This window comes from Symphalangus syndactylus, chromosome 17 (genome assembly GCF_028878055.3).
Source record: "Symphalangus syndactylus isolate Jambi chromosome 17, NHGRI_mSymSyn1-v2.1_pri, whole genome shotgun sequence".
Taxonomy (NCBI): domain Eukaryota; kingdom Metazoa; phylum Chordata; class Mammalia; order Primates; family Hylobatidae; genus Symphalangus; species Symphalangus syndactylus.
In genome coordinates this window covers 51,004,815-51,032,043 of record NC_072439.2, presented here as the reverse complement: position 1 = coordinate 51,032,043, position 27,229 = coordinate 51,004,815, and the positions used below count along the sequence as shown (strand labels likewise).

Genomic DNA, 27,229 nt, shown 5'->3' with positions numbered 1-27,229 from the left:
GGTGTGAGAAAAAGAAGAACCACTCACGGCTATTATAACTCAAGGACTGAATTTAGTGATAAAAAGTTTTCACTTAGAAAAGATGATAATTTTCAGATTAAAATATACACTCGGCTCCACCAATACCTCCTATCTACCTTATTCTCAGACCATACCCTCAAGCCAGTCTTTCTACCTCAACCCTGCAGAAAGACTAGTGTCAGCCCTAGACCAAGTGAAAAAACGCCTCAAAGCCTAGTTGGCTGATGGGACCCCATCACTTTCTCCTGTGTGTCTTCTCTTTCTATGTCCTTCTGAAGCTTTTCTGTGCTTTAATTTACTCCATTTTTTTAAAGTAATTACAAGAATATATGAATAGACCTTTGCTGGAAAGAAAGGTAGGAAGGAAAGAAAGGAGGAAAAAAAGTGGGAGAAATGGAAGGAGGGAAGGAGGAAAAGAGGCCGAAAAATAGGTGGAGGAAAGCAGGCAGAAAAAGTGAAAGAAGGCTAGTGCAGTATTCGTTAGCCTCCAGCTCAAAAGAGCTGAGAGTTAAATAATCCAGCCGTTAAATTATTGGTAGCTTCAAATTGGTCACAATGGGAGTGCTTACACCACAAAAAAATTAGCACATAAATCAGAGTTTGTGTTTAGTTTTGGAGAGCTGCTTTAAGGACACATCATTAGTCCAATTCCACCCCACCACCATCTTAGCCACTGTAACGAATTTGTGCAAGTATTTGAAAACCTGTTCACTATGCACTTTCACACAACATAAACATGAACATGTAGAAATAAATATACATAGCTATGTTTTGTGTTTTGTTTTATGTAAGTAGATCACACTGCATATAATATTCTGTTGTTTTCATCACTCATATCAAAGTCTTGAAGTCTCTTTCCATGCATTCTCTATATATTTAACTTATTCTTTTTAACTGTTGCATAGTTTTCCATATTTTGGTTGTACTGTAATTTATTTAACCATTTGCCTACAGACAGATGTTTAAGTTGCTACTGCCTTTTTGGTTTATTAACAAAGTTATAGTTAATACCCTTTTTTTTTTTTGAGATGGAGTTTCCCTCTTGTTGCCCAGGCTGGAGTGCAGTGGCGCGATCTCAGCTCACCCCAACCTCTGCCTCACAAGTTCAAGTGATTCTCCTGCCTCAGTCTCCCAAGTAGCTGGGATTACAGGCATGCGCCACCATGCCCAGATTATTTTGTACTTTTAGTAGAGATGAGGTTTCTCCATGTTGGTCATGCTGGTCTTGAACTCCCGACCTCAGGTGATCCACCCTTCTCGGCCTCCCAAAGTGCTGGGATTACAGTCATGAGCCACCATGACTGACCTTATTTAATATCTTTTTATATGTCTCTTCATGTCTGTGAAAATACTTCTCATGACTCTCAAGAAGTGAAACTATATGATGGCAGAGAGCTTTTTTTTTTTTTTTTTTTGAGTCATGCTCTGTTGCTCAGGCTGGAGTTCAGTGGTGCAGTCATGGCTCACTGCAACCTCGATCTTCTGGGCTCAAGCAATCTTCCCACCTTAGCCTCCAGAGTAGTTGGTGTTACAGGCATACACCATCACACCCAGCTGATTTTTTTGTTTTGTTTTTTGTAGAGATGGGGTTTTGTCATGTTGCCCAGGCTAGTCTCAAACTCCTGGGCTCAAGTGAGGCCGCTTGCCTTGGCCTCCAAAAGTGCTGAGATTACACATGTGACCCACTGCCTGCCAGCGCTTTTAATTTTAACAAATTTTGCCAAATTGTCTTCCATAAAGTCTATATTAATTTACATTCCCACTAACAGTGCTCTGAAATTAAAACGGAGGACTGATTTTCTCATGCCTTGAGTTTCTTTCTTCCAGCCAACTGATTAATTGAATAAACCAACTAACTCATTAATGACTAGTAGTAGTAATTTCATATTCATGAGGGAAGATGTTCTTGGACTCTCAAATTCTTCTCAGTATGTAGGTACCATCTTCACAAAAGAGTTGGTCCAAAGCTGGTTATTATTCTCTAATAATATATATGCCTTTAATATTCATTTTTGCATCCTGACTTTTGTACTTATTTCATACATCTTAAATTTTTCCATTGATTTCATACATCATATTTCTCAAAGAAATAGGAAGTCTCAATATTGTTGGCTAAAACTGAAAATATGTATTGACCAAGAAAATTGTCTTAATGTTTTAATAACATTCTCAATCTGGGTTTACTGTTTTTCAGAGAGTATGCAGGCATTTTTCAAAGTAAGTAATTGCCAGAAACCTTCAACAGAAGCCTTCGTTACTGGGACACATGTTATACGTTACTATATTGCTGCTAAGGAAATTCTTTGGAACTATGCTCCATCTGGTATAGATTTCTTCACTAAAAAAAATTTAACAGCAGCTGGAAGGTAATGATTCACTGGTTAAAATATTTGTAGTTAAATAATTAAGATAATTGAAAAATTTCATAATCTAGTTACTTTTAAAAAAGATTTAGGCATCTAATTAAAATATACTGATAAAATAAATATAAGAAAATAATTGGAAAATTTTGAAGCCAAGGAGCATTGCTAGACAAAATTCTTCTCTAAATGCGCTGGCTGACAATGTAAAGGAAAATATACTATTCATCTTTTTCCTAGCATAAAACTTTAAAATGGATTTATTTTATACTTATGAAACATTTAACAACATAGCAGACAATGTCATCAATAACATTTTATTAAAATTTTAAAACATTTTTTGTGTGTAACTTATACACGCCTGCTAAGATCTGAAGGCATAATTAAGTCATTGAATGTGATATCCTTAAACTATATTCTATACATATTATGTACTCAATAACACCTAAGACTATATTAGCAATTGTTGTCTTAATAACCAAAAACTAACACTAAAATACATTACTCTGGCATTAGCATTGAAACGTGGGCAAAAAGTTTTTCTGATAGTCTGATAGTATCAAACACTTTTTCTGTACCTACTGATATGATCATATGGTTTTTGTCCTTTATTCTGTTAATGTAATATATCACATTGATTGATTTGCATATGTTGAAACATCCTTGCATCCCTGGGAAAAAAACCCACTTGATCATGGTGTATTATCTTTTGCTTATCTGTGTTCCGTCGTATCTCACTGAGCTCCAATATTGTTATTTTGACTTTTTTTGGCATTTCATAGATTCCTTTTTCATTAGAATCTGTCACTGGAGAATCATTGTGTTGTTTTGGAAGTGTTGTGTTTCCTTGCTTTTTCATGCTTCTTGTGTTTTACATTGATATCTGCACTTCTTCCCATTTTTTGTGGGGGGGTGGCTTTTGTAGCAAAAGAGACATTTTCTATAGATGTATTTATAGTGTGGATTGGGTAGGATGCTTTAGCTTTGATTCTTGCTGTGTGCAGTCATGTGGTTTCTGTACAATTTCTTCAGCTGTAATCAGCATCAGTGGTGCTTGTGAGTTCCTTGGTGGCTTATGCTGTTGTTGTTAGTGGAGGCTGTGGTTTTGCTGGGGATGGGGATGCCAGATGGGACCGTCCTTGGGCCCCAGTGGTGGTGGCAGCAGGCTGAGTCTTCCCATCCTTGGGGCCCAGCAGCATACATGGGCACTGGTGTTAGAGGACCCACACAGGCTAATTATTGGGCCTCCAGGTGGCTTTCTCAGGTGTCAGCAGTGGCAATGGTGAGTTGGGCATATCTTTGTGTCCCTGGGTGGCATGGAGGGTGGTGAAGGCAGGAGTGGTAGCAGGCCAACCCTCAGGCCCCCAGGTGACATGCATAAGTGCCAGTGGTGGAAGCAACAGTCTGAATAGGCCATTCCCTAGACCCCCAGGTGGTACATGCAGGTGGGTGCCAGCAGTGGTGATGGCAGCAGGTTGGGCAGATGTGTCCTCATACCCTGGAAGTAGTGTACAAATTCAGCTGTGGTTGGTGGAGCAGGTTGATCCTCAGGCTTCGATAACACTTGTGGGCTCTGGCAGGCCAGGCAGGCCCCCTGAGACTCCTGGGGAGGCAGAGTGCATAGATGCTGCTGATGGCAGGCAGGGCAGATCGATTCCCAGGTCCCTGGACAGCACACGTGGGCAATGGCAGAGGTGGCATCAGGCAGAGTGGACCTGTTCTCAGGCCCTCGATGGTGTGCATGAGTGCAGACTGTGGTGGATATGGTGGGTCAATCCCTAGGTTCCCAGTTAATGTGTGTGGGCACCAGCAGAGTGGGCAGACTCGCCCTCAGGCCCCTAGATGGCATGCCTGGGTGCCAACAGCAGGTGGGGCAAGACCGTCTTCAGATCCCCTGATAGTGCACATGAGGAACAGCTGTGGCAGGCAGGGCAAGTCGATACCCAGAACCCAAGATGGCACACTTGAGTGGAAGCAGCAGTGGGCAGGTGTGCCTGTCCTCAGACTCCAGGAGAGCATCTAGATGGGCTGGTCTCATGTCCACCAAAGGTGCATTCAAGTGTGTGGCAGCCCTGCTGCTGAGAGGGCAGTGTTTGCTATCAGTGGCAGTCACTCCAGGCAGGTGGCTCTCAAGCTCTGGAGAGGGCACGCACAGCTCCCTTTGTTCTGGGGTAGCCTCTCTGGTGCATGGCACAGCCCATGCCCCACAGTGTAGAACATCCTATGGGCTAGAGTGCTGGGGACCTGGCCACTCTACTGGATCTGGCTTCAGTGTCACAGTGCTTCAGCCCGCTGAGTGGACACAGGAGAATGTCGGTGGGGTTCCAGGGATGTGGAGATACAAGGGCTGTTGGGCCCTGGGGCAGAATACAGTCTGGTTGGAGCTGGGCTCCCAAAATGGTGCCATGCTATAGCTACTTGGGTCTCGGGGGTTTTATGGGACGCAGCATGAACTCCCTCTCTGGAATAATGCCATTGTATCAACTCCAAGCCACTCTCTCTACTCATCTCAGGGCCTGCAAGGGCTGAGGGGCTCTCCTGTGGCTAGGATTGGCAGGAATCTATGATAGAAGTATGGACTGATGAGGATCTCTCACCTTTTTCCCACACTGGGGAGCCTCTCCTGGCTCCCAGCCAATCTGAGCAGTGACAGCTGCCTTGCTTCCCTTTCCTTCTGTGTCTCAGATGTTCTTTGACACTTTCCTGCTGAATTCCAGTGTTCTCTCTTAGATGCTCTATCCGACTCGTGATTATCTACTCAGTGTTTTGGTCCTTCTTTGTGAATGTGAGTGCTGGGTGCCTTTAGTCCTTTTCTTACATTTTAAGCTCATCAATAAATTACTCAATCTGTGTAATGGAAATTTTGTATTAAATGTCAGAAAGATAACTGGGCTTAGAGCAAAAAACTAGATTTAGATTTAGGGCTTGCTCTCATTTTGTATTGACTAAAATAAGTATGAATTAATAGATTCATTTTGCTTGATCCTCCTGGCTGTAAAATTCTATGATGTTTTGGCACAGCAAGTTACCACTTCATTGTTGGGAAATACTTCTTCTCAGAGGCTCCCTTTTATTATAACAATTAAAAAAAATAACATCTATCTTTTTAATATTATAGCATCTCTGCAAATAGTTGTTTTAATAGCAATATTTGTTATTACCTGCCTGAAAAAGTCAGATATAATATCTTTTAATTTTTATTCCAAAAGAAAGTTAGCAGACAAATAACTAGGTAGATACATATAGATAATTATATATATGTGCATAGACAAAAGACTGAAAGGATATTTACAGAAAATACTGACTATGGTAATATATAGATGGTGGGATTATGGAGATTTCCATTTTCTTTGTTGTATTTTTCTTTCTTTTCCAAATTTTAGATTTATAATCAGAAATAAATTACAAATATTTTAAACAGATGTGTTTGGATTCTTTCTTTTCACATGATAACTGTGACTATAAAAGTTCTTTGTGTATTACCTTCTCTGCACAGTAAATCCCAGTTATTTTTTGAACGAAGTCCAACCAGAATTGGAGGAACTTACAAAAAACTGGTTTACCGTGAATACACAGATGCTTCCTTCCAAACACAGAAGGCAAGAGAAGAACACCTTGGAATCCTTGGTAAAATTCTATTCATAGCCTGTAGGGTTATAAACATTATTTATAAATATTCTGCAATCAAACCTGTATTCATCAACCCAGTTAGAGATTTTAGCTGTAATATTATAGCCTTATGAAAATAATACATCAATTTACCCAATGACTTTATTTTATTTTACTTATTTTATTTTATTATTTTATTTTATTTTATTTTACTTTATTTTATTTTATTATTTGAGACAGTCTTGCTCTGTTGCCCAGGCTGGAGTGCAGTGGTGTGACCTTTGTTTACTGCAACCTTCGCCTCTCAGGCTCAAGTGATCCTCTTATCTCAGCCTCTGGAATAGCTGGGACTACAGGAATGCACCATCATACTCAGCTAATTTTTGTGATGTTTTTGTTTTTTTGTTTTGTTTTGTTTTGTTTGAGACAGGGTCTCACTCTTTTGCCCAGGCTGGAGTACAATGGCATGATCTCAGCTCACTGCAACCTCTGCCTCTCAGATTCAAGCAATTCTCATACCTCAGCCTCCCAAGTAGCTGGGACCACAGACACACACCAACACATCTGGCTAATTTTTGTATTTTTTGTAGAGACCAGGTTTCACCATGTTGCCCAGGCTGGTCTTGAACTCCTGGGCTCAGGCCATCTGCCCATCTCGGCCTCCCAAAGTGCTGGGATTACAGGCATGAGCCACCGAGCCCAGCCCACCCAGTGATTTTAACTACATTCTTTATTCCTATAAATCCAAAGAGACTAATCTTCCTCTAATATCTAATATCTTTGATCCAAAGTGACCTTATAAGACCGTGAATCATCTAGACTTCTTGCAGTTGCACCCATTTCTGGGTTCGTGGCATCATCCCTTTAATTTCTTCCTAAAAGAACTTTACTCAAGTAACACAACCTGACAATTACCTTTATGAAAACCAAAGATAACTACTAACTCTGTTGGTTTCTAGGCCCTGTTATTAAGGCAGAGGTGGGACAGACCATCAAAATCACTTTCTATAACAATGCTTCCCTGCCACTCAGCATTCAGCCTCATGGACTGCATTACAACAAGAGCAAAGAGGGCTCATTCTACGAAACACCTGGAGGAAGTAAGTAGAGCTCAAGGGAGGTCCAGGTGAGCCATACCTCCATATAATGCCAGCAAGAAATATAACTCCTTTTGTGCAGCCTACCTGTCACAGTGTAACAGCTCTATATACTTATTGTGGCAGAGTTATTACTTTAGTTCCTATTCAACTGTCACCCAAAGAGAAACATCTGTTCTTGCTCTCAGAGATCTCCCAGTCTAGACTAGTGTACTTATGGTCTTAGGTTCTATTCTGTAAATGTTTATTTCTTGCTAGGTACCCCTCCACCCTCTTCACATGTAAGTCCTGGCACAACATTTGTCTATACATGGGAAGTTCCAAAAGATGTGAGTCCCACCTCCACAGATCCCAACTGCTTGACCTGGTTCTATTACTCTTCAGTAAATGGGAAAAGAGACATCAACAGTGGCCTTCTGGGGCCTCTCCTTGTATGTAGAAATGGAAGTGGAGACAATGGCAGACAGGTGAGTCCTGACGTGTATGGCCAGGTAACCCTTGGTGAGAGGTGCCTGAGACAGAACTGCAGAGAAATGACAATGTCTCAGCGCCAGAAGAATCAGCAGCTTCAACTTCTGTGTACTGATGTCTCCCAATTCTATTCTTACCTCAACTAAACACCTGTATCTGCCCATTAAACTTGCACCCTGGCATGTCTCACAGACATCTCATCCTTTTGGGCCGACCTTTACTGTCCTTCCCTTTCCTCAATCAGCCTCTTCTTCCTCTGTTCTGTCCCTTAGTTAATAATATCACCAAAGCTTCGACTTTCATCAGCAACTCCTTCTGTCTCACCTACACATTTATCACTAAGTCTCCAATACCTCTGCATTATTTTAGGCACTATCATCTCTTTCTGAATTCCTTTCATTCTTAGCTTCTGTCTTCACTCTTATCTTGCTTTAATACAGCTAGTCCACATCCCTCCCTAAGGAATCTGTTTATAGCACTCCCTGCAATAAAGATCTCCCCACAATTTGTTGGCTCAGAAGCCAACACATCAGATCTTGACAATTACTTCATATTTATGTCTCCTCCCACCCCTACACTGAGAATTAGCTTCTTCTAAATGGCAAAGTAGAATTCTGCATTATGATGGAATTAGCTCATTAGGCCCTGAGTAAGGAAAGCTATTTGACATCTCTGATTTTCCCCTCTTCTCTCCATCTGGAATGGCCTTTCCTCAGTGTTTTATCTGCCAAAAGTGGGAGACATTTTTGAAACTCAGACTGAGAGTACCTTCCTTTGGACAATCTTCCGTAACTAAAGTTAGTTGAAGCTCCTGCAGGTTACCATAGTCCCTTAGGCACATTTCTATTAGAATATTTATCCATGCAATTGTTTTCATTGGCCTGCTTCTTCCACTAGACTGTTTCTAGTGGAAGTATACACAAGATTTTCTAGAAAGTGTACACAAGATTTTATTAATTTTTTATAATAACCACAGCTCCTCTTGGGCATATAATAGATGCTCAATAAATGTTAGCTAAATGTGTTTCCCTTTTTTCTCACTCAGAAGTGAATATCTAGTTCTTTTCTACATTTATATAAAAAAGTATAGGTAACAAAGCTTTATAAATCCATACATATATAACAATGTATACCTTATTCAAAATTATAAATATGTATTTATATTTATCTATATGTCATATTTATAGTGTCATAATTCTTATAATACATATAATTTTTACATTTAATCTAGTAATATGCTTATATTAAATTTGTTCAAAAGCCCTAAAAATTCAAACTTTCTAGAATTGAAAACTATTTATTTAACCTACTTTCCATAGAGTACATTATGTTAAAAGCCACTATAAACATCTTATGGTTTAGTTTATGAAGTTTAGATATAGGAATCCCTGGAGTAAACACTTTATATGAAAAAAGCCATAGAGATTCCTTCCAACTTCTTAGTTCTGTGATAATTCATTCACTGGGACTTGTGCCTTTCTATGGACTATCCAAAATCAGGAAGTCAATTGATCAAATTTTTCACAAGTACACAATCTCCTTGTGTGGGAAAGCCTATATGCAGATCAACCATTTGGCTAGATTTGAATATGGACCATCTATACTTCATGTCTATTCCTTTTTCTGTTCTCATCCACAGAAAAGAGTAGACAAAGAGTTTTACCTACTTGCCACAATATTTGATGAAAATGAAAGTAATCTCTTGGATGAAAATATCAGAACATTTGTAACAGAGCCTGAAAATGTAGATAAAGAGGATCCAGACTTCCAAGCCTCAAATAAGATGTACTGTAAGAAACAATTTAACTTACAAGATAAATGCATTAAACACTTAATTTTATTTTGCCCAAAGAATTATGGATTAAAAGAGACTTAGGTTTTCCCCACAACGGTTGGCTAATACACTTATGTTTCCTTTAAATATCCCAGCCATGTGCGGTGGCTCACGCCTGCAATCCCAGCACTTTGGGAGGCCGAGGTGGGTGAATCATCTGAGGTCAGGAGTTTGAGAAAAGCCTGGCCAACATGGTGAAACCCCATCTCTACTAAAAATACAAAAATTAGCCGGGAGTGGTGGCAGGTGCCTGTAATCTCAGCTACTTGGGAGGCTGAGGAAGGAGAATCGCTTGAACCCGGGAAGTGGAGGTTGCAGTGAGCTGAGATCACACTATTGCCCTCCAGCCTGGGTAACAAGAGCAAAACTCCATATCAAAAAATAAATAAATATATAAATAATAAATAAATATCATTTCCCAAGAAGAATACTGTCTACTAGGGTGATTATTTTGAATTTAACCTACCAAACATTTACCAACACCTTCTTGGTGCAACATATTTTATCTATAGCTAAATATGAAAAGTCATGTACTTCTCTATTGCCAAATTCATAGAGTGGATGGAGTATGGTGTTTGTTGAGCTGGTTGGGTGGGTTGGTGGGTGGCTGGTTGGTTGGTTGTTGGTTTTTGAAGACTGTATGGTGCAGTGGGAAAAGGGTTGATCCAGAATCTGGAGTCTTGGACTTTGATCTTAACATTTTCATTTATTAGCCATATGACATTGGACAAGTACCTGCTTCTCTGGCCTTGGTTTCCTCAACTCTAAAAGAAAGAGCTTGACTGGAATAGCCCAGTGAGAGTATCATGGAATTCTGTCATTCTCTAATTCTATAATGTCATTTTTAGCCCCCATGAAGTGATTAAATAACAATAGAGGAGAGGAAAGTTGAAAACATTGCTTTGCTTTTTTTACATGAATGAGCTGCTTCATGATTAATGCTTTGTTGGGTTTCAAAAGATATCAAGTACCAATATTAAATACTCTTTCCTTTGTTACAAATGCCTTGCAGCCATAAATGGATACACGTATGGAAATCTGCCTGGATTGGATATGTGCTTAGGAGACAACGTTCTGTGGCACGTTTTTAGTGTAGGATCAGCGGAAGATTTACACGGGATATATTTTTCAGGAAATACCTTCACTTCTTTAGGAGCAAGAAAGGACACAATACCTATGTTTCCTCATACTTCTCAGACGCTTTCGATGACACCTGATTCTATAGGTGAGCAGTGGGTCTTCTCATTCAGCCTGAAACATTAAAGTATGCGGAAGCACTATCTTTATATGCACTGAATATTCTGTACAGGAAAAAAAAATTGAACTGATACAAACAATGCTTGAGAAACCTTTGCCCTGCTCCACTTCATTTATAAGGGCCTTAGTATCTCATTTTCCTATACACATAAATCCCCTAAGTTTTTTCAGGTCCTCTTAGTCCTTTAGGCTTTAAACCATCCCAATGCTCTTCAAAAATGATGAAGATGTTTTAAACCCTTTAAACTCATTTTCATTCTGTTGTCTTCTGCATTTCTTACTCTTCTGTCCATTTGTTTCCCAGGCCTTCCTCTTGCTTCGACCGTACCCTACTGCCTGTGCCTTTCTTTTTCTATCCTCCTTACTAGCTTTGCTCTCTAGATAAATGTTTTAGCTTCAGTGAAGTTGATCCTTGCTGGCAACATTTTTTTTTAAAGAAGGCACCCCATATCAAAGAACTGTGTGGGGATCAAAGGAAACCAGCTTTCCTTCTGAACCTCGTTTCCTCATTTGTAAAATAGGAATTGTAAAAACTTGTAATTTGCAAAAATGAATAGACAATGATCAATGAGACAGCTAAAGTATAGTAAAGTGCCTGGCATATGTTAGACTTTCAATAAATGCTAGTTCCTTCTTTAATCCAGTAGATCCACCCTTGTCCCATATACCTGCCCCTTCAAAATCCATCTATCTTGGTCAAAAATGACTGATACCAACCAAAACCTGGCTATATGATAAACAAACTACTCTGTAAATACTAAGAATTGGTATCTTGACTCTGTAATGCCAAATATTCATTTGACTACATTTTCTTCATTTCAAAATTTAAAATTTTACTTTTCAAACAAACAAAAGTTGTGATTCAGAGTAATTGGAGGGGAAAAGAAAGAGATCTTTGGCCCGGCGTGGTGGCTCACGCCTGTAATCCCAGCACTTTGGGAGGCTGAGACGGGCGGATCATGAAGTCAGGAGATTGAGACCATCCTGGCTAACACGGTGAAACCTTATGTCTACTAAAAATACAAAAAAATTAGCCGGGCATGGTGGTAGGAGCCTGTAGTCCCAGCTAGTCGGGAGGCTGAGGCTGGAGAATGGCATGAACTCAGGAGGCGGAGCTTGCAGTGAGCCGAGATCGTGCCACTGCACTCCAGGCTGGGCGACAGAGCGAGACTCGGTCTCACAAAAAAAAAAAAAAAAAAAAGAGAGAGAGAGATCTTTCTCTGGTGCTTTTTTCTTCTCCTCTTTGTTAGCAGATGTACCTGCATGCTCATTCAGGGACAAGTTACTTCTTTTTCCTGCCCCAGTCCTTCCTCTCCTTTCCCCTGCAGGTGTTTTTCTGGATTTAAAAACTACCTTGTCTCATTCTCTTTTCCAGAGCATATCAACTGTAGCAAACAAGTAGTACATTATGTGTTAAACATGGTGCTAGAGCTTATACAGGGATTATTTCATTTTAAACAAATTCTTTTTCTCAAACTCTGTGAGTCTGAAGGTTTTGCTTCCTTGTACAGCTTCTTAAACCTTACCCTCCACAAAAGTCACAGCAACAACAGAAATATGTAGAGTTGAAAGAGAGCATTTGTCAAGAAGCAGTGTCAGCACGTGGTGGGCCTAAAATTAGCAAGGTAAAAGAAAAAAAACTAGAATTCAGGTGGAATGTTCTGGTCGGAATCAGGCTAGAGTTTTTTTGTTATGGTGGGTTTTTTTTTTGTTTTTGTCATTGTTTTGCATTTTTAATGTATTTTTAATGTATTGAACTTTTTTTCGCTCCCTCCTCTGCTACCTACCACTCTGATCAAAGCCATCATCTCTCATCGATTATTTTTAATAGCCTCTCAGCAGATCCCGTTTCTTTCACCATTGTACATGCCAGTCTATTCTCAGCACAGCTGCTAGAGTGTCCTTATACCCTTCATTGACTTAAAATCCCACAGTGGCTCTCCATTTCACTCAGTGAATGCCATCATGTATTCAGTGGCCCACAAGGGCTCCATGACCTAGCCCTCCGCTCCCTAGTACTCTCACCCTTGCTCCCTCCCTCCAGACACACCGGCCTCTTGGGTGGTCTTCACACACACCAAACAGGCTCCTGGCCTGGGGCCTTTGCCACCTGTTTCTTCTGCCTAGAGAGAACACACTTTTCCTCCAGACCCACCTCATCTCTTATAAATTTTTGCCCAGGTATCACCCTCTCATCAAGGCCTACCCTGCTTACCCTATGATATTGCTCACTGCTCTCTTGAGCCCTTCCCAACACACACCCAGAATTCTCAGTCCTCCTCACGCTGTTTTACTTTTTTTCTTTAATCATAGCTCTTATCACCTTCCAGCATACATACAAGTTGCTTAACATGTTTATTGTCTGTCTCCACAACACCTTGCAATATGAACTCTGAGCGCAAGAATTTTTAACTATTTTGTTCTCTGATGTTTCCCGAATGCCTAGAAATACGTCTGACACAAAGAAGGTCATCAATAAATATTTGTTGAATTAATGAAAGAATGAATGGATGATTTTACTATATTTCTTTTGAGTGTTGCAGCTTATTAATAATTTTACAGAGGAAAGAAATCTGAAGGCAAAGCTTTAACCATTCCTTTCGTATTCGTCTGTAGGAACTTTTGATTTGGTTTGCATAACAATAAAGCACAATCTAGGAGGCATGAAACATAAATATCACGTGAGGCAATGTGGAAAGCCAAACCCTGATCAAACACAATACCAGGAGGAGAAAATTATTTACATTGCAGCCGAGGAAATGGAATGGGATTATTCTCCTAGCAGAAAGTGGGAGAAGGAACTCCACCACTTACAAAGCGAGAAGTACCATGATAACTCCAGTCTCTAAATGGGAAAGGTTCTAATGGTTCTTTCTGAGTCTTCCTCTCTCCTTTCAGTCTCTCTGTGTGTGTCTGTGTCTGTGTGTGTGTTGTATTTATTTGTGTTTGGTGTGTTGGGTGTGTGTGGTATATTTATTTGTGTTTGTTATGGTGTATGTGTGCATAATGGGTATGTGGATGTGGTATTTGTGTGTTTAGGATATTCTCAATTATAAATCACTTCAAAATGTGTGTGTGTGTGTGTGTGTGACATATTCAATTGCAAAGGGCTTCAAATCTTTCTAAATATCTATATAACTTACTTACGGGCTTTATTTCTTCCTGCCTGTCTTTTCACTTCTTGCATCCTTCCTGGACATATGTTACTGTCTGATCTCACTACAGGAATAGTAACATAACTTCAGCTACATTCAGTGTCTACAGTCAGTCAGGTGTTTCTTTTGTCTTCATTTTCTTCTACCTCTATTCTTCTGAGAACTTCAAATTAAAGACACCCGTTTTTCTCTTTTTGTACAATTTGATTTCTCTCTCTGGTTTTCTCTCTTACTATATATTTATTTATAAAAACTAAATTTTATCGTGAAAATAAGCTTTAAAATGTAGAATGAATATCTAACTATCTTGCTAGAATTAATATATATTTTTTTAAAAAGATGACTTACATTTTTAGGTAAAACAGCTTCTAGATATAAGAAGTTCTTCCATATGAGTTATTTGTCTAAATTAATGGTTAAATTAACTAACTTTGTGGGTTTTTTTGGTTTCTGTTTTTATTTTCTTAAAGCCAAACAAGCATGTATGTGGATAGAAGTGGAACACTTCTTGGGTCCAAATACAAGAAAGTCTTATATCGTCAATATGATGATAACACATTCACAAATCAAACAAAAAGGAATGAAGATGAAAAACATCTCGATATACTAGGTATTGATATGCCATAAGATTGGTTTTCGAGTTTTTCTTGTCCTCAGCCATTAGAGATTGTTGTACACATGGAGGCCATTGTCAACCTCTACTTCGACAGAGGAAAGTACCTGTAATTCGGATTTGTTTGCTGATAGGTATTTTCATTAGGGAAAAAAATGATTCAAGTGTTGTTTCCTAAAAAATAAGGAGAATGTAGAAAAGTAATGTGCTCAGTTTCAGATGACCTGGATTCTTGCTCTCAGAATTTAAAAATTCTAGAAAGGAGTTTAGAAGTAGCGTGTAGGGATCATTTCAATACAATTAAAACAAAGCCCAGGGGACCCTAGTATATGTGAGGAAAGGAACTTCTTTATGTAAATTTAAGTGTCTTCTGTCTGAGTGAGGAAAATTACAACTCTTTCTTCCACCCTTGATAGATCAAGTAGGAAACCTCTGAGTCACCCCAGGTGCTCACATGTGACATTTCCACATGCCCAACTCCTGTTTCAGTCTTAATATCTATGTTTATATTAGAGGTTATTTTATGATGTGGGATCCTGAGGAGATGGATTTACATGCTGATGGAGAGGAATTTTTGCTCTTCTTTGCTCTCTGTCAGCCTCTAGAGCTTGTCTCTTTGTGAGCCCTGGAGGGAAGCCTGTGCTATCCTGTTGCTGCTGCTTTTGAGTGGGCCCCTATCTTTAGTAACCACAGGATGTTTGTTTTTTCTAGGATTCTGGATGAATGCATGAAGATAAATAATGTAATCTGACCCTCAAGCTTCCATTATTATTTATGCAAAAAGGAAAACACTTTATTAAAAAGAAAAAAATATACATATTGTTTGGGGAGGTGAAAAGGTCACATGGAGCAAAGAGACCCTGTCTTTAGCTAGCATTTAGCCTCCAGCAGGCATCTTCAGGGCCCTAATTTTAGTAACTGTAGCACAAGTTTGCAGAAAGTTCTTGCTGCTTATCTCATCTCAAAACCACCTGTGTTTCAGAATTTTTCAGAGCCACTGATTCAGTCTGCTTCCAAATAGAAAGAAGATTTAAAATGAATTTTATACCTGTAGTTTTTGGCTTAGGATGAAAGGGAGAGAAAGTAAAATGAAGATTTTTAGTCTATAAGAGAGAAAATCACTTTGGGTCAATAAACAGGCCTCGCAGCTCCTTGCAATCCTCCAATAGATTAAGGAGCAAGAGAATAAAAGGCTTGAAAGGTGAGATTGGTCAGGAAAGAAAAGAAAGGGTTTCATTTTTAAATTGTATGTTTTCCTAGGCATAAACCGATGTTCATTAAAATAAGTTTTCTGGCAAAAAAAAACCTTATAAAATTCTGAATGATTTAAAAATTTCAGGCAAAAATCATGTTTCATAAATCAGCAATGATCTACTTGTTAAAAGTTTTTATTTCATTTGGCTGCATGTTAAGTAAAAGGATAAGAATAAGTCACTGTGTAAATACTTAAGAAGACTGATGACTCATAATGTAAAATAAATAACAATTAGACATATTTCTTTTTATATTCCCTAGGTCCATTAATATTGCTCAACCCTGGTCAAAAAATTCAAATTATCTTTAAAAATAAAGCCTCACGACCATATTCTATTCATGCTCATGGAGTGAAAACAAATAATTCCACTGTTGTTCCAACTCAGCCAGGTAACTACTTTGGGAGAAAAAAACTCCCCAAAGCTTTTATGCAGGACTATGAGGCTAATGTTCTTTTAAATATATGGGTGCAGTTCCAGATGAGAGAGACTAGTGGACTAGTAAGATGGGCCTGAAGAAAGCGTTTGGCGGGGGAGTTCCTTCTGCAAGTCAAGTTTACTTCCAGGTTGGGGCACCATGAGTAAAACTGTGAAGTGAAGGTTTGGTCTTCAAGGTCCACCTCCCCAGTGTACGAATTTCTCCTCTAGGTCCACCCTCCCTCCCACTTCTGTACCTGTCCAGCTGCCAGGTATTCTTATACTATATTCAATCTCTGCAACTAAAGTGCTAAAGTAGGAGTTGAGTACAAGATGCAATATGTGAGAAAGTAGAGGAGGATTGAGCCAATAAGAGGAAATGATGGACCCCATGTAATAACATTTCCATGGAATGGAATCACTGCTACACAGCATGCCATTCAACATAATTAACTCAGATGAACATTAATATATTTTAATTAAAAATGCCCAGTGAGCAGACTCTGATATGAGGATTTGTGTGTAGATAGTGCTTTTGGAATCAACTAATATGGAAAGAATGAGAAATGAGTAGGATTGGACGGGGAGTGAAGTTGAGCAGAGATGCAGCCTCAGCAGAAGTCACAACCAACCCAGTTCTGAAGATAGGGTGACCTTCAGCTGTCCTAAGCTGGAGTGAGAGAGCTGGGCTGTTATGTCCCTGCAGCAGTCATTAGATGCAATCTTGAGCAAGGTGGCTTTCTTCAGCCAAGGCTCTCTCTAAAGGAGGCTGACACCTGCTGGAGTGAAATATTCTTCATTCTTGATTGGGGATCTAGGGGTGGCATCAGAATGTCCAGTACAGTTGCTCACCAAAACAAGTAGTTTTGGAAATTAAGAGTATCAATGAAAGCCAAATTCAGAAAGAAAAGATTTGTAAAGCAGAGGGACTGACAATAGACTTTGATGGTAGGTAAAATATTTCTTTTTGTTTTTAAAAACAGTCCTATGGTCTGTTGAGTCTCATATCAAGGGAGTTTGCAAGTCAGTCCTCTGCTCTGATTAGTTAGGAAAGGATCTACTACATGCATTCCACAAACACTTCTGAGTACTCTACCTGCTGTATGCCAGGCATTGTGTGAGGTACTGGAAGGCAAGGGTTAGTGCTAGGTAGATTGTTACAGATTTGGGAGCTGGGGGTGGGGTTGGTTAATGTCATAGGACTATAACTCCCATGGAGATTTGGAAGTGGGAGTTACAAGATTATGGTGGGGAGGGAGCAAAAGAACTTCACTGCAACATAGAATATAGAATTAAGATCCAATGGGACTAATATGCACAGCCTTGAGAGCAGGGAAAAGGTACATGTGATCCACACATTGGAAGGTTCAGAGCAGGGATTCAAGGCTTTGTCACATTGAGTAATTGCCACATTGACTAAGATCACAAAGCAAGAAGTGAAACCAGAAGTGAAAGCTAGGACTATGCTGCCTACTATTTTTATAGCTTTAGTGTTTGCTCATTGTCTGGTTCTCCATAAAGAAGTCTGATTTTAAAAGCTCTATTTAAATACACTTCATTTGTTTATTTCAGGAGAGATTCAAATATATACTTGGCAGATACCTGATAGAACTGGTCCTACCTCACTGGACTTTGAATGCATACCTTGGTTTTACTATTCAACTGTATCTGCAGCTAAGGTAAACTTTAAATCAAATAACAGTTCTCATCCTATCTCCTCCTAGAAATTATAATGGAAGGAAGAAGGTATTTATCATTGCTCTTAAAAATCTTAGTTCTATGTAAACTTTCTATTAAGTAACTTAACTACTGTTCAGCTTTTATTCCTACATTGATCTGCATTTTTCAAGAGCAAAATAAATTATTACATTATGATTACTTAGGTTTATAATTCTTTACATAGTCTCACTGTGAATTGAAAAATATATCTAATTATACAATAATAGACTATACTTTGTTCCACTGAATAGTATTCGAATTACAGAAAACAACATACACTAAAGAATTTTAAAATTCAGTTGGATGTGGTGGCTGATGTCTATACAAAAAATTTTAAAATTAGCCAGGCACGGTGGCACATGCCTGTAGTCCTAGCTATGGGAGGCTGAGGTAGGAGGATCACTTGAGTCCAGGAGTTCAAGATTATGCTGAGCTATGGTCACTCCATTGCCTAGGTGACACAGCAAGACTCAGTCTCTAAATAATAATAATAGTAATAATAAATAAAGAATGATATAATTCTATGATTAATAAGAAGTATATATATATATATATACATATTGTGTGTGTGTGTGTGAGAGTGTGTGTGTGTATGTAGGGGATTGTATGTGTGTGTGCTTATATTTAAAACCCTCAACGATAGGGTTCAAGTTTATTTGCACTAAAAAAAAACAACAGTGCAAATATTCTATTTGAACTCTTGTCTTGGCCCACTCTGCCTGGAGCAAGAATCTACACAGAGATTTAATTCAAAAACAAAATGAAGACAAACAAACCAAGACTCTCAGCTAAAAGCTGCTGCAGGGGCAAAAGCACAAAGGTGAAGGGACTAACTCCTTTAGACTTCCTGCCAACCAACTTCAATGCCAGGAATTCTAATTGAAACCAAAATTTTTTTTTATTAAAATGTCAAAAATAGAGCTAAATCCACTGAAAAATGTATCTAAAATCCCTTTCAGAGGTTTGGTGTTCTCTTTAGACTTCAACTTTAATGAATGAGGTTACAATTTTTCTTCAGTCAAGCATTGAGCATGTCAAACATTTTGTTCCTCACTCTCAGAATCCTGATAATTAAAAACTCAGGATCTGACCTCATTAAAAACTAAAACGTGATTCTACCTCTTTTATTGTGGGGGAAAATGTTAGTTGTGGCCACAGTGAATGATCTTGCTTTGCCTCCTCAGGATCTTTACAGTGGACTGGTAGGCCCTCTGATTGTATGCCGCAAAGACATCAACCCCAACATAGTTCACCGTGTTCTCCACTTCATGATATTCAATGAGAACGAATCCTGGTACTTTGAAGACAATATCAACACCTATGCTTCAAAACCAAACCAAGTGGACAAGGAAGATGATAATTTTCAACTCAGCAACCAAATGCACGGTAACATTCTCTCACTGACTCACCAATGGTAACCCACAGGTTGCTCTGCACAAATGAAACAGATGAAAGGGCCTCGCTCCACACAGTTTATAGAATTCAACTACATAGAACTTGTATAGATCATGTAGACCAGGGGTCAGCAAATTTTTTCTGCAAAGGGCCAAATAGTAGAGAAGTTAGGCTTGCAGGCCACGTGGTCTCTGTCATAAGCCATACTCTACTCTGCCACTGTAGAATGAAAGTGGTCATAGACAATAGGAAAACAAATGAAAGTGGCTGAGAGCCAAAACCTTCATTTATGGATGCTGAAATTTGTATCTCATATACCACGTTAAGAAATAATACTATTTAAATTTTTTTTCAACTGTTTAGAAATTTTAAAACCATTCTTAGCTCATGGGCTGTGGTAACAGAGGCAGTGTGCTAAACCTTGCCCATATGCCACAGACTACTGACTTAGCAAGCACAGCAAATGCTCATGCTTTCTAGAGCTATGCAGACAACGTAAAAACAGGAACGTCGGCTGTCATTTCAGGAGGGCCTTACTACCATAATTTTCTAAGTATTTTGCCTGGATGAACCTAGAGAGAGGTGGGGCTTGGGGCAAACCAAAGTGAACATGGCCCCACCCACCTTTCCCCATCACATTACCTTCACAGGCAGAACGTTTGAAAACTTCATGCTTATCAACCAATATTATTTTATAGGTTGACTGTGACTAGATGCATCTAGGTACATCTAGATGACCTCCCCACCTCTAGAATCACAGTAACAAGACAATTATTCCAATAGAAAGCACATAAACAATCTCACTTACTTTCTTAGCCAGGGAAACTTCTCATCTTAAGCCGCTCAGCTGAGGGGTGTCAGAGATATGACTGGGTAAAAGAGCCTTAACTAAGGCAAATTCAAATATAATAATCTCCCACTTCTAAGGTTGTTTTTTTTCTTTTTTAGAAATATATGTAAATTTAAAGTTAATTCAAGGGTGACATCCATTTTACCAATAGTCTTTTTAATAAGTGTCATAGAGGGCACAAAGCACCTTGCGAGGCCCTAAAGAGATGCAAAGGCCCATAATATGGGTCATCTGCCCTCATGTTGTTTACAGTCTAAGGGACGCCAGACTTGCGCATTGCTACAATCCAAGGAGGATGACGCGGGGTGGGATGCTGTCACGGAAATTTAAACACAGTGCAGTGCTTTAAATTCTTATTTGCAAGATTTGGAAAGGCTTCATGATAGGGAAGAGACATTCAAGTTGATTTTTTAAGGTTGTATAGGAGTCTGTCCAGTTAGAAAAGGAGGGAAATGGCATTCCAAGTAGATGGAAGAATGTGATCTAAGTCACATAGCACTTGGGAAGAAAGAGCCAACAGAATTGTGGAAGACCTCAAACACCTTGTTAAGAATTTAGACTTGATCGGCCGGGCGCGGTGGCTCACGCTTGTAATCCCAGCACTTTGGGAGGCCGAGGCGGGCGGATCACAAGGTCAGGAGATCGAGACCACGGTGAAACCCCGTCTCTACTAAAAAATACAAAAAATTAGCCGGGCGTGGTGGCGGGCGCCTGTAGTCCCAGCTACTCGGAGAGGCTGAGGCAGGAGAATGGCGTGAACCCGGGAGGCGGAGCTTGCAGTGAGCCGAGATTGCGCCACTGCACTCCAGCGTGGGTGAAAGAGCAAAGACTCCGTCTCAAAAAAAAAAAAAAAAAAAAAAAAAAAAAAAAAAAAAAGAATTTAGACTTGATCTAAACCAGGGTTTCTTAACTTCCTGACCTTTTAGGTTAGATAACTCTTTGTTGTATGGAGCTATCCAGTGCATTGTAGATGTTTATCAGCATCTATATCCTCCACCTACTAGATGCCAGTAGCATCTCCCCACAAGTTATGACAACCAAAAATATTTCTAGGCATTGCCAAATGTCCTCTGGGGAAAAAAATCACCTTCTGTAGAGAACCACTGTACTAAAGCACCAAGAACACTGAGCTAGGGCGTGGTGAGATAGATTTTAGGAATAACTCTGGCACTCATATGGGCACTTGTACTCCAAGTGTGGCCCAAGGACCAGCAGCATCAGCATCACTTGGGAGCTTGTTAGAAACGCAGAATTTCAGGCTTCAAAGACCTAAGTCAGAATCTGAATTTTAACAAAATCCCCAGGCCATATTCACATTAAAGTGTCAGAAGCACTAGTCTAGAGCAGTGTCTTCTAGTTTCTTCTATTACATCCCTCCATCAGCTGAAAGCATTAGAGCTCAGCCTCCATAGATATATAGTTACAGATTATATACTTGCACCACTGTACCAATGCATTTTATACATTTTAAAGATGCACACAAAACAGCAAAGTAAGAAGAGGATATGTGTGTGTGTGTGTGTGTGTGTGTGTGTATATATATATATATATATATAAAATCTTCATATTTTATTTACATTACCCTTTGGAGACCACACCTGTAGAGGACAAGAGGGGGCCTGAACCTCACAAATGGCCATTCCAGACATACAAGTGGCAGATCACAAAGGTTTGACTTAGGGCAGTTAAATAAGAATGCACACTCCTAATATTCTTCTTTTTCTTTTATGCAGACAGGGTCTCACTATGTTGCCCAGGCTGTTCTCGAACTCCTGAATTCAAGTGATCCTCCCACCTCAGCCTCCCAATGTGCTAAGATTACAATCATGAGCCACCATGCCTGGCCATTCCTAATATTCTAAGTCTCTTGTGATAATTTTAAATACACAATTCACCAATATAAGTATGCTTAGTTGTGAAATAGTCAAATCCAACCTGATTGTGTTAACACAAAGTGCCTCATTTCCTTGGGCAAGAAAAACTCCTTAGAATTAGACACATCCTTGAATGGATGGCTTGGTCACATTTAACAACTTCCTCAGTCTGGCTTTAAAATCCCCGCTGCTTCTTAAAACATCCATGATATTTTCTATAAGGATGATAATACTTTTTTAAAGTGGTTATTTTTAAAAAGCCCACATTATTTTAAAACCTTTTTGAATATAATAAACCGTGCCTTTCCCTGCCTCCCACAGCAATTAACGGAAGACTGTTTGGAAATAACCAAGGTCTAACATTTCATGTTGGGGATGTAGTGAATTGGTATCTGATTGGCATAGGGAATGAAGCTGACCTTCACACAGTTCACTTTCATGGCCATAGCTTTGAATACAAGGTAAGAGCCTTCAATGGGTCCATATCCTGTGATGTCTTGTAAACCAGTTATCGGGTAGCATGGCAAGATAACACGGCTGGAAAGAAAATGACCAAGTCAGAAATTTGATCCATATCATCTATAATATATCAGGTTCAAGTAAATAATTATAATTTAGCTCTTTATATCCCATGAACATTTGATGAATGCTGACCAAAGAATGAAGTACATTTCTCACTCTAATCTATTGTTAGTTAATAGATAACTAAGACATTTATAGTCATTTCTAGTTTTGTACTTTCTATCCTAACTTAAAAAAACTTTTTCACGCCCTCAGTAACACAAAGAAAAATACTCTGAATGCTCATATGCATTTTGCCACATTAGCTTTCTCTTCTATGTTTTTTTCTGAATGCAATTCAAAGTGCATTGCAAACATTATGACTCTTTACCCCTAAATACTGAATCATCCCTAAGATTAAGGACAGTCTCCACCCCAACTACAATAAAATTATCACACCCCCAAATTAACATTAATTCAATAATATAGTCTGATGTACAATCCATTCAAATATCCCAAGTTGTCCTAAAAATGCTCCCTATAGCTGTTTTTTTTAAATCTAGGATCTATCAAGATGCATACATAGCATTTGGTTGCCATTGCCATAGCTTTCCTAAAATCTGAAGAGATCCTCTTGACTTTAAAAAAAATTCCTCCCTCATAACATTTCATTTTTGAAGGGTCCAGGCCAGTTGTTTCATAGAATGTTCCATATTCTGCATTGGCCTGATAGTTTCCTCATGATTGGATCCATGTTTAACAAATTTGCCAAGAACACCACAAAGGTGATGTTGAATGCTCCCCACACATTGCATCAAGAGGTACATGATGGCAATAGGTCCTCATATTGCTGAGGCTAAGTTTGAGAACTTGATTAAGGTGATTGAGAATATAGGAATAGAAACAATATCAAAGTGATTTTCCTGTTCTTTCACTCACAATCAGTTACACAGAAGACTTCTTTGACCTCTGGTCACAAATAAATGTGTGGAGATTTCCCTCCATCTGCAACCAATCAATCAATTCTGCATTGGACACCAGCTAGTTGTCCTCCAATTCAATTTCGACACTATCTACCTGGATACAGTGTCAGATCCCACAGGTTGAGAGCTCAGTTCTACAAGCCTTCCCCCCACTTCCAATGCCAATCACAAACTCCAGGTTGTTTTCATATGCTAATCTGCAGCAGGCTATAAATTGGGATTCCTATGACCCCCTCCTTGAATTCAATTAATTCCCTAGAATGACTTATAGAATGAAGGGAAACACTTGCCTACATTCACTGGTTTATCAAAAAGGATATTAGAAAGTGTATTAATGAATATCAGAAGAAGAGATGCTAGGGTAAGGTACAGGAGAATCACATGGAGCTTCCATCCCCTCTCCAGGGGAGCTACCCTCCAGGAACCATGTTTGGCTATCTGGAGCCTCTCTGAATCCTGTCCATTTGGGTTTTTATGGAGGCTTCATTACATAGGCATGATTGACTAGATGATTGGCCATTGGTGATCAACTTAGCCTTCAGCCTCTCTTTCCTCCCCAGAGGTTAGGGGATGGGGCTGAAAGTCCCAATCCGCTAATCCTGCCCTGGTCTTTCTGGTTACCAATCCTCATTGTAAACCAAAAATAAAATTCTAAGTCCCCCAAACAATTGAAAAATTGAATAAAATTCTAAGTCCCCTCTAGACCAAGTGCATTCCTAAGTTAACCTGAAAAACTAATTCAGGCCATGATGGGAAGTGAGGGTTGGATATGCCTCATTATATTCTCCACCCTTTGAAATTCAGGCACAGCTGACCAGCATTAACATTAAAATGAAGACCTTAAGACTGATAGAACAGGCTCTTTGTAGTAATAAGATACCAACATGACAGATAGCAGTCCCTAAAGGAAATCAAAGTATTTTACCCCAAAATATATTTCTTTGACATTTTTTGAAATGGCCCTGCAAATCTAACCCTTATGGGGAAAATCTACATTCTGTAGCGAATCCTCTTCCCTTTCCAGGTCTTTTTCCTGATCCAGGAGAGAATGAACTTAAAAGAGTCTGGCACTTTTTTTTTTCTTTTTTTGAGACAGAGCCTTGCTCTGTCACCCAGGCTGGAGTGCAGTGGCACGATCTCAGCTCACTGCAAGCTCCACCTCCAGGGTTCATGCCATTCTCCTGCTTCAGCCTCCCATGTAGCTGGGACTACAGGTGCCTGCCACCATACCTGGGTAATTTTTTGTATTTTAGTAGAGACAGGGTTTCACCGTGTTAGCCAAGATGGTCTTAATCTCCTGACCTCATAATCTGCCCACCTCAGCCTCCCAAAGTGCTAGGATTACAGGTGTGAGCCACCATGCCCAGCCTGACACTTTTTAAATCTGATAAGAAACATTTACAATCTATTCTCTCTGAAGCCTGCTACCCGGAGGCTTCATCTGCACTATACAAACCTTGGTCTCCATAACCCCTTATCTTAACCCAGACATTCCCTTCTGTTGATTATAGGTCTTTAGATAAACTCTTTCAATCAATTGCCAATCAGGAAATCTTTGAATCTACCTATGATCTGGAAGCCTCACCTCCTCCAGTTGTCCCACCTTTCCAGACTGAACCAGTGTACATCTTTAAAAAATATATATATATATTTTTAGAGATGAGGAGCTTGCTATGTTGCTCAGGTTGGTCTTGAACTCCTGAGCTCAAGTCATCCTCCCCAGCCGCCCCAGCCTCCCAAGTAGCGGATTACAGACATAAGCCACCGTGCCCAGCCCAGCACCTAATGCTTTCTAATTGTCACCTAATTAGGTATATTAGAATTTGGGAATTATAGCAAGTGGTGATATCTTTTATAAGCCATGTAATGGTGTTTAATCTCCTTGTTAAGGATTGGGGAGTGTATCGATCTGATGTTTATGACCTTCCTCCTGGGGTCTATCGAACTGTAAAAATGTATCCAAGAAGTGTTGGAACCTGGTTATTTCATTGCCATGTTTTTGAGCACATTGGTGCTGGAATGGAAAGCACTTACACTGTACTTGAAAGAAAAGGTAAGATCCATTGGCTAAGTTAATTAAAAGTGATATTTAAACAAATGCAGTGTTTATGTAAGGATATTTAATGCATCATACATTCACATAATGTGATGTGCCATTCATTCAAAGATTACTATTTTGAGATGACCAAGATACTCTAGTTTTATTTTCTTTGTAAAACTCAGATAACTTTTCATGATCTGATAAAATATACTCTAGAGTTAAATGTAATATCCAGATTCACATAAGATATACATATAAGGTATAAACACAATTCATAGATCAAAAACAAATATCTTTTGAACCTATAAAAATATCCAAACTTGCCAATAATCAAATCACTTCAACATCACATTTAAGCAACAATAAAATACCTTTTTGAGTATATTTTGGCAAATATTTATCTATTTTTAATGATAGCATCAATAACAGTGTGGTGAGATAGGGTGCATTGCATATACTTTGGTGGATGTGTAAATTGGTTCTGCAGATCTTGCAGGAACCTAAATCATGATCCTCATATTTTGACTCAGTATTTCCACCTGGCATTTGATCTCAGAAAATTATCAACAAGGCAGAAAAATATGTATCACCACATTATTTTATGCTAATGGAAAACTGAAAACAAGCAAAGATATACTGCAATGTGTGTAAAAAACTGCAACATATCATCTAAAATATCCAACTTTAAAAATCATGTCTTAAAATTTTTAATGAGTAAATGCTTATAATACCATACTGGGTGGCAAAAAAAGCAGTCTACAAAATAGTATCTGAAATATATATATGAAGACTGAATAGAAATTTATGAGATGTTACTGATGACTCTCTCTAGGTGGTGAAATTATTAGTGAGATTTATTAAGAAAATAAGAAGATATTTATTAAGAAATAATACATCTCACTAATAATCTGTTTCTTCCAAGGTTTCTGTAAAGTTTAAATTACTTTCAAAATTAGGAAAACTATTGAACACATATATATCATACACTATTTAAAATACACCATGCAGCTCTCAAGTTATGTGAATATTTTCTCTGTGGGGCTCCATGCAGGGCTGACGGAGCAGAACCTCTGAAGCAGAGAAAGGAGAGTCTGCATGAACAGTTTCTTAGAATCTTCTCTCAATATCAGGACTACGTTTGTCAACAAAACCAAAAACTGATTAGCCACCAATATAATTTTTACCTACAACATCCTATTAATGTCAATAATATCATTATTGATACAGTTCTAATAATCATTGCCCTTATTCCTATCAGTGTTCGTGCACATTCTTAGTAAAAGAGACTTTGGTATGCTGTCCATGAAATAAATCCCCCGTTGCTATCATTCTTTCTTTGGGAAAGTAGATTTTGCATTTCAAAGAATATAAAGTCAAATTTGATTGGATTTACAGGTCATCTGTTCCCACAGAAGGGTGATATTGATGTTGCTATTAACTTAGTAAGTAAACTTTTTGTGGCAAAAGCGATGGTAGTTATTTTAAGGATGTTCTTAAGACTAATATAAATTTTGTATTTATTCCTTAAATGTATGTAATCATTTTAGCTTTGTATTTTAACTTAGAACTGCATGCTATTACATAATATTACCTATTTTTGAAACTTACTTTTCTACAGCATAAATATTTGATATGATATGAGTATTGACAAGCTTATAAACCAAGGTAAAGCTGCCAAAGAAGGAAAACTCCAGGGACCAAGGAGTCTGGGAGGAACCAGCTAAAGACTTTCATGACAATGTACCAGGAAAACTGGTTTGAAATAAAAGTTTTCTTAGT

General features: G+C 38.8%; 1 protein-coding gene across 1 annotated transcript in view; it reads left to right on the top strand.

Moving 5' to 3' along the window:
• Positions 1–27,229, top strand: part of LOC129466281 (ceruloplasmin-like) — a 34,806-nt gene extending 7,577 nt beyond the window's left edge. The window contains exons 6-19 of the mRNA XM_055249590.2: positions 2,216–2,387; positions 5,878–6,008; positions 6,950–7,090; positions 7,346–7,554; positions 9,198–9,348; positions 10,405–10,617; positions 13,266–13,473; positions 14,275–14,414; positions 15,933–16,061; positions 17,660–17,766; positions 18,991–19,192; positions 22,247–22,386; positions 25,300–25,462; positions 27,069–27,229. Of these exons, the coding sequence (XP_055105565.2) occupies positions 2,216–2,387; positions 5,878–6,008; positions 6,950–7,090; positions 7,346–7,554; positions 9,198–9,348; positions 10,405–10,617; positions 13,266–13,473; positions 14,275–14,414; positions 15,933–16,061; positions 17,660–17,766; positions 18,991–19,192; positions 22,247–22,386; positions 25,300–25,462; positions 27,069–27,073 (2,111 nt within the window). The 3' untranslated portion in view covers positions 27,074–27,229. The remainder of the gene's footprint in view (positions 1–2,215; positions 2,388–5,877; positions 6,009–6,949; positions 7,091–7,345; positions 7,555–9,197; positions 9,349–10,404; positions 10,618–13,265; positions 13,474–14,274; positions 14,415–15,932; positions 16,062–17,659; positions 17,767–18,990; positions 19,193–22,246; positions 22,387–25,299; positions 25,463–27,068) is intronic.